The sequence below is a fragment of the Cicer arietinum genome, chromosome 7 (assembly GCF_000331145.2).
Source record: "Cicer arietinum cultivar CDC Frontier isolate Library 1 chromosome 7, Cicar.CDCFrontier_v2.0, whole genome shotgun sequence".
NCBI lineage: Eukaryota > Viridiplantae > Streptophyta > Magnoliopsida > Fabales > Fabaceae > Cicer > Cicer arietinum.
In genome coordinates this window covers 58,232,809-58,244,918 of record NC_021166.2, presented here as the reverse complement: position 1 = coordinate 58,244,918, position 12,110 = coordinate 58,232,809, and the positions used below count along the sequence as shown (strand labels likewise).

Below are 12,110 nucleotides of genomic sequence, written 5' to 3'. Positions count from 1 at the left end.
AGCGATTAGGGCTTAAGTTGCATTATTTGTGACTCTTAAAGGAATTTCATAAAATATAACTTTTCAGAAAACTAAGTTCATATTAGAGCTCAATGTGGCATATGCGTTTTGAGTAGCTTTAGGGGTCAAATTTACAAAGGAGCTGTTTTATTCTCAGCATGTGTTTTGGAAAGTGATAATCTTTTGGTCATCGAGGAGTTGAAGAAAGGTAGAAAATTATCTAGTTATATACATCATTATTTGAAAGACATTAAAAGTTTATAATTCAACAATAAGACACATACACTTCAAATTTTCATATACTCATTGAACACTTCATTTTATTTCTATATCTCTCTCGTTTTTTCACATTATCAATATATTACACCACTTTCTTTATTTGTTCACCCTTCAAAGTGTATACGTTTTCTATAAATGTACGTCAAACATTTTATTTTCGATTACACTTTCAATCTTCTTATCTAATCATATTTTGTATAACAATGTAGGAGTTTGGATGGAAAACATTCCAACTTTCTACTGCCATACTACTTCTATTGACTTGAGTCTAATTGAACTTTAACTTTTTTTTTTCTTTTAAAAAGAAAGATATTATTTCGGCCCTTTAAAATTCTCAGAAGTTTATCGGATTTCAAAATCCAATAATATAAAATTTTAATCTAATAATAAAAATAAAATTAATGATATTATCGAAACATTTCTTTTACATTTTAAATAGAAATAGAAATCGAGGCACATAAACGACCACTAAAAAAAATCAAAGACGCAAGTCTAATTTGGCGGTGAGTTTGACAAAAGTTATGAAGTGATAGCGCAAAATGAAGGTGTCTCACCAAACCCAAAGGGAAACAAAATATGCAATTATGCACTAAATTAAATCGTGACTAGTTAGTTATCGATGCCTCTTTTGTGTATTGTTGGCCTAAACCCACTCCACCTCTGATTCTCTCTTCTCTCCCCCGTCCGCGGCCTTTGAGCAATTCTCCGGTCAACCATAGCTGTCAATCAAGAAACTAAACCGCTTAGATTGTTCTCCTCATTCTCCTCTACGTTTTTCTCCCTTCATTTCTATTAAACCCTAGCCACCGCTACAACAGATCGGCAAAATTAGCACCATATTCGAGCTCCTCTCAGTCAACAGTTTTAACCGCTACCATCATCGTCGCCCTTTCACGTTTTTGGTCGACGTATCTCCCTCTCCATGTCGACCGTGTCACAACAGAGTTTTTCCCTTTCTTTGCCAAAATCCGTCGCCGCCACCTCCGCCGGCCACCCCTTGACCCGCCGGGTTGGCGTGTTCAAGTAACTTTTCCCTTTATCTCTTTGTATATATTTATTACGTATTTGTTTATCTTTTTTATTTTTCTCAATTTACTCTATATATTGGTATTTGCAACTAAATACAAATGTAAGCTTATGTTTTTGTTTTTATTGCATAAACAAACAATATACTATGTAATTATATTGTATTGTTTTCAATTCATGTAATTTCTAACAATTTAAATGAATGGTTTTTTTTAAAACAATATACTTTGTCTGTACGTTTGTTTTTTAAATATATAGGGTCGTATCAAATTCTATACATAATAACTAAACACAAATGATAATGATGCAGTTACCAAATTGTGAAAGAAATATTTGTGCTAATATTTTGACTTTTGCCTAAAAATAAATTATTTTGGACCATAGCTAGAGGGCGACGTGTATCTGAAAGGAAAGTTGGTACCTTTCGTTTTCAGCCCCAAAATCTTTTGTAAGAACTTCAACGTTGATGTGCTGTCCTTTAAATTTGGAATACATACATAGTGTCTGTTAGAATTGACTTATTTGAGCTTATAATAGCAACTTATGACATGTCCATGAGCTGTTTTAAGCTTATTTCCGTAAGCTCTTTAGGATGGTTTATGATATTAGCTTATAAGAAAACAATTTGACTTTATTTTATCCTTTGTTATAGAAATAGTTTGTACATAAGTATTTATATAGTAAGGGCCTAATTAAACTGTTAATTAAAACTGTTATAGACAATTTATATTGTGCAGTGCACAATACAGTATGAGATTTGACTGACAAATACTTGGTTTTAATTTACCATTCTGGTTTACCATTTGTTAATTAAAAATACGTGGTTTTTCACTGTTAGGTCTGGTATCCCAAATCTTACCCTTGTCACTTGCCACTCGGATTCTACATCTCAGGCATCCTTGTTTTTGAGTCCTGGCTTGACGAATAGAAGAATTTGCAACAAAAACTTAGTTTATCGGACATTTTATTCTGTGGATGCTAGCACTTATAATGGGTCTGCTTTAGAATCTCCTTCTCACACTGCAGAAGAAAAAGTTGGTGTGTTGCTTCTCAACCTAGGAGGACCAGAGACGCTGAACGATGTCCAACCTTTTCTGTTTAATCTTTTTGCAGATCCTGTATGTTAGTTTGTTTTTTGCACCTTTGATGTTCTATTACATATTACTTATTACTATTGTATGCTAATATGTTTCTTTTATTGATATAGGATATCATTCGGCTCCCAAGGCTGTTTCGGTTTCTCCAGCGACCATTGGCAAAATTGATATCTGTGCTTCGGGCTCCTAAATCCAAGGAAGGGTATGCTGCTATTGGAGGTGGCTCTCCTTTACGCAAAATTACAGATGACCAGGTGCAGTTCAAATTATTTTTTGTGCCTTTCTTATTTTGGTTTTTCCAGAATATGCTTATTTGATGCTTCTATTTCTCTGCAACAGTAATAATTTGTGGCTTCTTCGTATTATTTTCAATAAAAAAACTATTGTTTCAACTGGAAATAACATATATTTTATGTTTTCTGATGCTTTTGCAGGCACTTGCACTTAAAATGGCTTTGGAAGCAAAGAGCCTTTCTTCAAATGTCTATGTTGGGATGCGGTATTGGTACCCATTCACCGAAGAAGCAGTTGAGCAAGTAAGTCCTTATATGTTTTAGATCAAATGTAACTATTGTATATGTTGTCATTCTCATCATACACCTGTTATTAAAGGATAGAACTCAACTTACCTTTATTTAGTTGAGATAGTTAAATCCTTACTGATGTACTTGTTTGTAAACTGTCAAACTGCCAATGAAGCAGTGACAGTTCCTAATCCCTTATACCTGTTATCCTTTGTTTAAATTTTTTATACAGGTGACTAATCATTTTAAATTATTCCAAGCTCCATTTTATCATAATAGAAATTAGTCTAGAGTTAAAAGCTTGTCTTGTGTGATAGATTAAGAGGGATGGAATAACGAGGCTCGTGGTGTTACCCCTTTATCCCCAGTTTTCTATATCCACAACTGGGTCAAGCATCCGTGTTCTGGAGCATATGTTCAGGTACTACTATTTAGTGGCACTTCATGAATGCCCTTTTGTGATTTATAGAGATTATTATGAATATTAATTGATATTATTTAATTTTCAGAGAAGATGCTTATTTGTGTAAGCTTCCTGTTTCCATAATAAACTCTTGGTATCAACGAGAAGGTTATGTTAAGTCCATGGCTGACTTAATTGAGAAAGAACTCCAGAGTTTTTCTGATCCAAAGGAGGTGAAGTTCATTCTTGTATCGTATGCATTCAACATGGTTCTTGTAACGCTCTAAATGATTATTTTTTGGGGCACGGGGCCTGTTGTCAGGGCTTACAAAATTTGAAGTCTGTATGATGCATTTCACTCCAATCTGAACCATGGCATGTTTTCTTTATATTTTTTTCAGGCAATGATATTTTTTAGTGCCCATGGTGTACCTGTCAGCTATGTTGAGGATGCTGGGGATCCATACCGAGATCAAATGGAGGATTGCATCTTCTTGATCATGCAGGAATTGAAGGCTAGAGGAATTAATAATGATCACACTCTTGCTTATCAGGTTTCTTTTGAACTCTTTCAACTTGCTTTTCTTCCATCTTCTTGATTTGAGCACAACCGAAGATATACTGTTTAATTAATTGCTGGCCTGTGTTCTTGCTTTCCTTGGGTTATTTATTTTCCCTGTATCTTAACACTTTTGATGGATGAATTACCAGAGTCGAGTGGGCCCTGTACAATGGCTGAAACCGTATACAGATGAAGTTCTAGTTGAGCTTGGCCAGAAAGGTGTGAAGAGTCTTTTAGCTGTTCCAGTGAGGTACACTATTATTGGCCTTTTACTATGATAGCATATATTGATTTAAAATGAATATAGCCTTTTCTAGTTTCTAGAGTGAAAGTAAAGTAATCCTTTCTTCTATCTCAGCTTTGTGAGTGAGCACATTGAGACTCTTGAAGAAATTGACATGGAGTACAGGGAATTGGCTCTTGAATCTGGCATTGAGAATTGGGCGCGTGTCCCTGCCCTTGGTCTTACCCCTTCATTCATTACAGATTTGGCAGATGCAGTGATAGAGGCTCTCCCATCGGCAACAGCAATGTATGCCTCGACCAGCGCCTCTGAAGATATGGATCATGACCCTTTTAGATACTTCGTCAAGATGTTCTTTGGTTCAATTTTGGCATTCTTCTTGTTCCTGTCACCCAAAATGTTAACGGCCTTCAAGAACCATGTCATTTAGAAGAATACTGATTAAATTTTATCTGCAACCATAGTTGCTAAAATTAATGTACTTGGTTTTTTCCTTGGTTTTACTCCTTTATACGCCTATACTGTATACACCACAGATACAAAAGAAGCAATTTTTGTACTTGATCATAATGAGAACTTGCATGTCTGCTTGGGAATGTTGCAGAAAGAATGACTCAACAATTTACTTGTATTTGTATACTAAAATTATCTATCTAGCCACTACATTCTAATTTATGTAATTCTTGCAAGATTTTATATAAGAACTATTTTATACAAGATCTGTGTGTAATAGATATTTGTTTGAAATCTATAAATCACGAGAAAAGTGTTCCTTCACACCATCAAAGCAAACTTTATATTGATTGATCAAAGTGACACTATACAATGGAGCTCTCCAATTGGGTGTTTAATTGGGTTCTACATATCACTCATTTTGTAATTTTTTAATTATAGTATCTAATAAGCACGATATCTCTACCCATGCACTTCAAAAACATCTACTAAATGGATTCCACTATTAATTTTATATAATTACATTTTAACTAATACATTTATTTTAATATTATGTATTGAGATATGCAAAAATGTGAAGAGAGAATGCATTTATAAAAGCACCGATCTCTATGAGCACCAAGTCTTTTACCCTCAAAATTGGGGTCTTTATATAAAATATAGTACAATTATCTTTGAGATTATAGAGCTAAATTTTTACAACTGAACTGACATTTAAAATATAATATAAAAGATGATAGTGTGTATATATAATTAATTAAAAAATTGTGAAATTGGTATTATAATTTTCACATATACCCAATAAGTATCCATTAATATTCATTGGTGGCAATCTTTTAGGTATTTACCACCACTAGTGTGGATATTTTTGTCATTCCAATTAGCTATGAGAATAGGCTAGACCGTCCTTCAAAGCCATATGTCCTCACCTATTTAATAAAAAGGTTAGATTCAGACTATTTTTAAAGCTTATTTGTTTAAATAGATCAGACTCAGACTTATAAAAAAAACTATTAGGCCTGACAGACCGGTTTATATATATTTTATTAATGTTATTTTTATTATTATTATATTAATAATAATATTTCCTATTTTAAACTCTATCAATTAGACAATCACTCGGTAGTCATTCCATATTCGGTAGTTATTCAATTAGTCAATCACTCATTAGTGTTCCATACTTGTTTGAGAGGTAATAATGAGTACATTTATTTCAAAAAAAAAAAAATCAAAAATTATTTTTTAGGGTTTAAAGGATGCTTGTTTCCGATTTTTTTAAAATTATTTTGTTAGAAAAATTATTTTTTGTTTAATATATATAAATATGTATATTGATATTGACATGTGGAGAGCATCATGTGGTATGAGTAGAACTTTTAAATATTTTAATGTGAATAATACTTTTAAATAGGCTTTTAGGCCAGACCAGACTTTTAAAAGGGTCAGATCAGGCCGGAAAAAAAACCTATGAAAGGCCGGAAGCCAAATTTAGACCTGAAAAATTAATCGTATGTCAAACTCAGAATTTTTAAAGTTTGGTCTGACCTAATCTATTCTCACCCCTAATTTCAATGAACGTTCATTTTAAAAAGTGAAAGTTCGGGACTTTTAAAAGGGAGTTCTTACCATTCAAAAGTTTAGTTCGAGTTGTTTATTGGATTTTTGGGAAATGTTGTCACAGTAAGGGAACAACTAATAACGCATGAGAGAAAAAATATTCCAAAATTTTTAGTTTATTTATTGCATTCTTATATATTTTTTCATTAAAAAGTAAAAATAATTAATAAAAATAAGTGAAAACCAAAATACTATTTGTGAATAAATTTATATATGTGAACTACGAAATTGCCCTCAATTTAATAAACAATTCCCATGCTATCCAACCCTAAATTTCACACTTCACCCTCCTCTCTCTCCTCTCAGTCTCTCACTCTCGCGGTGCTCTCTGTCTCGTCTCTCTCTTTACCTTCGTATTATCGAAGTAAGTTTCCCTTCCGTTTTCGAAAATTGATTTCTCTTTTCTAAGCTTTCCCTTTTTGAAATTTTTGTTGTTGATTGATTGATTAATGTTGTTGTTTTCGTTACTTTTTGTTGACTTGTATATTATTTCATTTTCTAACTCCGAGCATTGAGCATAGAAATGATTCAGATGAAGTCATGAATTTAGAAATTCGAATTTTAATATTGCAGAAAAATATATGAATCAGAATAATTCATCAGTATAAATCCTCTGTCAATATGAATTCTCTGGAACCCTACAATTATTTTTACATATATATAGCAAACGATAGTAAAAAATATAAAAAGAGAAATTTGGGTTTAGGAATAGAGAGAGAGGTTAGGTATTTTCATGTAAAAATTAGATGTTTGTTGTAAAAGCAAAAAATAAAAAGATACAATTGTAAACACTTGCCCAAAACAGGAGAATCAAATAGTTCAATATTATCAGTAAACTTAAGCTGTACTAGAACTCAATTCTATTAGTGCTGTCTGTCCTTCAGTCCTAAGATATAGCTCCCCTCGTTTAGTTATTATTAGCCGCAAACCTTTACATTGTGGAAAAATGCGACTCTGATGCCGTTGGGGAGACTTCAAAGTCTGTATTATTGTGGCTGTAATTGCGGTTCCGGACCGCAATGTAAAACCATGGTTTGGATACCAACCTAGTTGAGATCACTTCAGCTTTAGTGATGCCTCTGCATGTCAATTTTTGGCTTAAGATAAGCTCCCCCATTATGCACCACACTCCTCTTACAACATAGACACCTTTATTGCTGACTAACTCTCCCAATTGGCATGGCGAAATAGCGAGATAATCAGTGTTTTACTTATTCCATTTGCATATATAGTGACCAGGAGTGCTGATTGAATGCCTGCACTTCTCATGGATTCTTAATCCGGAGGCTATTAAAAAATAACACTAAATTAAGAACTCTTGCAAATCAACCATCCATATATTTAATCTTAAATAAGTGTATAAATCTCAATATTGAGGTAGAGTTAATCCAAGTTCTGCACTCAATCTATACTCCTTAACTGGTATGATAAACAAAGATTGATAATATAAATATCCCAGAGATGTGTCAACTGTCTGATGTTTTAGATTTTGTTCCTTAAATTATATATAAACAATTATCTGAGAATTTAATTTCAGCTATGTTAAATGGTAATGAAAAAAATTAATAGATGTTAGAAGCAGGGGGGCATTGCATAATAGTTTAAACTAGTAATTAATGACATTGGCTTCATGATATATAACTCGCCTTTTGTTTTTCTTGATTAAAACTTTAGCAAGGAGTGCATTTGATAGGATACTAGATTTGGGCATTAGCCCAATAGGATTCTAAAGTGCTAGTTATGATTGTTCCTAAGTTCTAGGGAAATCTGTTATAAGAGAGAGGGAAGGAGAGTGGGGAAGGCATTCAGAAAAGTTGTTAGAGTAGGTTAGGAGAGTTTTCTCTCTGGTTAGGAGCTTAGCTCTGGATTAGGAGTTCTTGAACTCTGGTTTATCTTTTTCTTCACTGTTTTCCACCATTGTAGAGCTTCAAGCTCATCATTTTAGATTAAATAATAAATAGTTGACATTCTTGATTTCACGGGTTCTATCAGCATTATTCTTCTGATGTGTATTCTTTGTTCATAGTCTAGTTTGCTGCAACATATGCTTAAATTGGATAGAACTTTTTTTTAGGTGCAAATTGGATAGAACTTTTTTTTGGGTGCAAATTGGATAGAACTTTACTCAAGCATCTTTTGTTTAGTTGGTTTTGTTGTGCTATATTTTGGGAGGCAGGTGTGAATCTGTTGGCCTTAGTATTTAGGACAGTTGAACATAACATCAAATGATTGTTAGTTCTCATGTTTGCTTCCCGATTCATGCTTTCATAATAGTTATCTTTCGGGTGTACGCAAATATGGTAGAGCTTATATTTTGAGGAAGTCTCTAGGATTTAAAATGAATATCCACTATTCTTATTAGAAGTGTCTGTTGTCATTTTTTGTTGCAGTGCAATTTTTGTATATTTTACAAAAGTCAGTTCTTTATAAAATTTTATTTTTGATTTTGCGCTTGGAACATAACTGTGATCTTTTAAATAATTGATATAATATTAATCAGAACGTTAGTGTTTGGTGTCATTGTATTGCCAAAATTTGCCAGCATGTGTTTTGAAACCATACGAGGATTTGGTGTAAACAGTTTAGACAAAATAATGGTTTTAAACCAGTTTCAGAATCAAAATCGGTTTAATAGTCAAAAAAAGAATCAAAAGCAGTTTACATATAAAAACCCATTTGTTTCTGAATCGGATCTCTAAACCCAAAACTAGTGCGACTGTGTGCGGGAAAGAAAATGGTTCATTTTGCGACGACCGGACCATAAAATGGAGTTGTTCATTTTGATTCAGTTTATTGTCCTGGGCACGACCTAATCTTTAAATGATTGCCTAATGCCTTTCAATTTTATTTAAATTTATCTTTATCTATTATTATACATACATGCAAGTACAACTGCTATCTAGTTAGAAAATAAAAAAATTATATTAACTTGATTTGTTCTTAACGCAGTTCTGACTTCAAGTTGAAGACATGAATGCGTTCAAGGCATACAAGGCATGTGCCCCAATTGCTTGGAGCCCCAATCTCTATATAACTCTGGTGAGGGGCATTCCAGGGACCAGAAAGCAACATAGGCGCACTTTGGAAGCACTACGCCTGGGCAAATGCAACCGAACTGTCATGCGATGGAACACACCTACTGTTAGGGGAATGATCCAACAGGTTTAAACCCAAGCTCTATCAAGTCCATCTTGAAATGGCCTATCTCCCTGTATACTAAGTTACTAACATTGGTATACTTCGTAATTGATATAGGTCAAGAGGTTAGTTGTTGTTGAGACAGAGGAGATGTACAAGGCCCGCAAACAGAAAGATGAAGCCCACCAAGCTCTTCGTCCTCCACTGATCATAAACCATCAACCTCCTTCTGCTTAGGGTACTTTGTAATGTTTGCTGTGTTCTAGACATGATCTTGCTACTAAAACTTTCAAATGCCTAAGTTAGAAGCTATGATCAGATGGTTAACTTGCTTTGAAGATCATGCTTTTAGTTTTGAATCTATAATTTTGAAGTTGTTTCAACTGATGCAACATTAGTAAAGCTTTAGGCCTCTGCTTTTTTATTTCAACATTTAGGCCTCTGCTTGAAAACAGGCCATCAATTTAAGTCTGGAATCATTTATTCTATAAATGCTTGTTTCTTTAGGAAACAACTTACAAACAGTCTAGTTTGCTCGTTATATTCTATTTCCATTCTTAAAATAGGATTTGTTGACTAAATCACATGTAATATGAAAATTGGAAGTAGTATTAAATATATTAGCAATTGATTTTTTCCCCTCAAATTTATTTTACAGCATTTGTTATTTCCTTGTTGGTTACAAAAAATATAGAGCTTGAGTTTCTATTTCAATAAAGGAGGAAAAATCGAAACAAAGAGGTTGTCTTGTCTAGAAAGAAGGAAACATTGTCTTGGAAGATTAGAGAGGCACACAATTTTGCATTTAAAAAAATAAGATATAAAAGATAGGCAAACAAAGCCACCACATATATTTCCGTCATCTCCACACCGGTGCAAGTAACTAAGCAAGTTCATATGCTTATGACCCCTTAACTCAACAGTTTGTTATTATGTGGATGAAGGGTACCCCATTTCCAATGCTGCATGGTAACATGTCCTCCTACATTTGGCCTTAGTACAAACACCTATAATCTGTGCATTTCATGGCATTTGTATAAAAAATAAGTTAAATAATAATATTTTAAATTTTGATTAAATTGATATTTTTTAATAGTAATAGAAATATCTAAATGATGTGTTAGAACTTGCAAATGTAAGGTGTGATTGGCTGTGAGAAGAATATGAGAAGATAGTAAGAGGTGGGAGATTAAGAAATTTGATGTAATGTTTGGTATAAGAAAGTATGAGAAGAAATAGGGAAAATATATATTATTTTTTTGGTTTAAATACATTTTTAGTCTTTTTGTTGTCAAAAAAAAATTATTTTTGTCATTTATATTTTGTTTAAGTCATTTTAGTCCTAATACTTTATATATATATATCACATTTTTCTCCAATTATCTAAGAGAAATTTATTCTCTTTCCAATCGCTCACTCCCAAACTCCTTTCATAACAAACACTAGGTCCATCTTTCAACTCCACTTTGTATAGAAACTAAAATGAATCTCAAGCAATGTGATTAATTTTTTGCAATGTTCATTAATCAAAATAATGACCACTTTTTAAAATTTACTTATTCTTTACATGAGATTATATTAGATACTGCGGAACACAAATTTACTATTAATGTTGAATGGTGCAATAACTACAAAGACTATTAAATTATGTAAGAGAAATTTTTTCTCTTTTAATTAACCGTTTTTACAGTTATTATACAATTTAATATGTGATGGTTGAAACATGTAAAAACCTAATGTAAAATTTATTAAACCGTAATTTCTAATTTTATACCCTAAAACATGTACTGTTTTATTTTTTGAGTCCCTAAAACATGCTCTCACATAAGTATTTGACTAGTGAATTGGGAGCACAACATGTGAGGGAATTGGGATCCATGAAAGACAACGAGGATGAGCCGAAAGCAACAATATGCGAACAACAAAAAAGCTATTGTTATTATTTTGCATTGATGTACGGAGTTGCACTCCACGCGCTCAAAAGTTTGCCGAAAGGCAACAAAATAATGTGGACGGTCATTTGGTGGGTCCATTCTTCACCGTCAACCCCTCTCTATTTCCAAGTTTTTCAAACAAAATAATTACTGTATTGCTTATTAAATTATTCTCCATTGAAATTCAAACAAATAAATGAGGAGTGATATTTGATGATAATGATTACTTAAAAAAATTTAATGGATCAAAACGTGATAATGTATTAATACCATACCATACAATTGAATAGTACTACTAACATATACTCCTTTTGATTTTAAATAATTTAATATGATTAAATTTGGAAGCTTTATTACATAATAGATTTATGATGAATGTAAATAAATATTGATAGCATACCCATATTTTAAAATATTAAATGAAATTCTATCTGATGACTTACTCGTAATAAAAAATACAAAGAAAATGTAGTATTGTTGTCATGTTCTTGATTTAAAAATAGTTCAAATCACACAGGGGACAATTATAAAATAACTATTAATAATATTATTATTAATAACAATTATTTCTTCTTCATTTAAAAAAAACAGATAATATAGATTTGTCTAAAGCAAAAAATACTAATTGGACGAATAGTGACTCTTACGCAACCGCCTTAATTTGAAAAATTTATTTCTCATTTTTATTATTTTGCATTATCTCTTATATTTCTTTTTCACATTATTTGTATGATAAATTTTAAAATAGATAAAATAAATGTCAAATATATTCAAACGCCTTAATTTAAAAAAAAATATTTTTTCTTTTTATTATTTTACATTATCTCTTATAT

General features: G+C 32.2%; 2 protein-coding genes across 2 annotated transcripts; both read left to right on the top strand.

The window, feature by feature from the left end:
- The first annotated feature begins 880 nt into the window (after positions 1–880).
- Positions 881–4,810, top strand: LOC101507238 (ferrochelatase-1, chloroplastic/mitochondrial). Its single transcript, XM_004510316.4, has 9 exons — positions 881–1,302; positions 2,144–2,423; positions 2,513–2,656; positions 2,837–2,938; positions 3,244–3,347; positions 3,436–3,562; positions 3,731–3,883; positions 4,041–4,141; positions 4,250–4,810. The coding sequence occupies exons 1-9, from the start codon at positions 1,202–1,204 to the stop codon at positions 4,563–4,565; spliced, it is 1,428 nt and encodes a 475-aa protein (XP_004510373.1). The 5' UTR covers positions 881–1,201; the 3' UTR covers positions 4,566–4,810.
- Positions 4,811–6,428: 1,618 nt separating this feature from the next.
- Positions 6,429–9,702, top strand: LOC101507553 (uncharacterized). The gene is made up of 3 exons (XM_004510317.4): positions 6,429–6,569; positions 9,155–9,367; positions 9,461–9,702. Exons 2-3 carry the CDS (start codon positions 9,176–9,178, stop codon positions 9,578–9,580), a joined length of 312 nt encoding a protein of 103 aa, XP_004510374.2. The 5' UTR covers positions 6,429–6,569; positions 9,155–9,175; the 3' UTR covers positions 9,581–9,702.
- Positions 9,703–12,110: the final 2,408 nt, after the last annotated feature.

Bases quoted from the DNA above. Each gene is read 5' to 3' on its own strand.
- LOC101507238 (XM_004510316.4), top strand. From the start codon at position 1,202: ATGTCGACCGTGTCACAACAGAGTTTTTCCCTTTCTTTGCCAAAATCC. The intron at 3,563-3,730 runs GTGAAGTTCATT...TATTTTTTTCAG, and splicing joins GTTTTTCTGATCCAAAGGAG to GCAATGATATTTTTTAGTGC. The intron at 3,884-4,040 runs GTTTCTTTTGAA...ATGAATTACCAG, and splicing joins ATCACACTCTTGCTTATCAG to AGTCGAGTGGGCCCTGTACA.
- LOC101507553 (XM_004510317.4), top strand. From the start codon at position 9,176: ATGAATGCGTTCAAGGCATACAAGGCATGTGCCCCAATTGCTTGGAGC. The intron at 9,368-9,460 runs GTTTAAACCCAA...TAATTGATATAG, and splicing joins TTAGGGGAATGATCCAACAG to GTCAAGAGGTTAGTTGTTGT.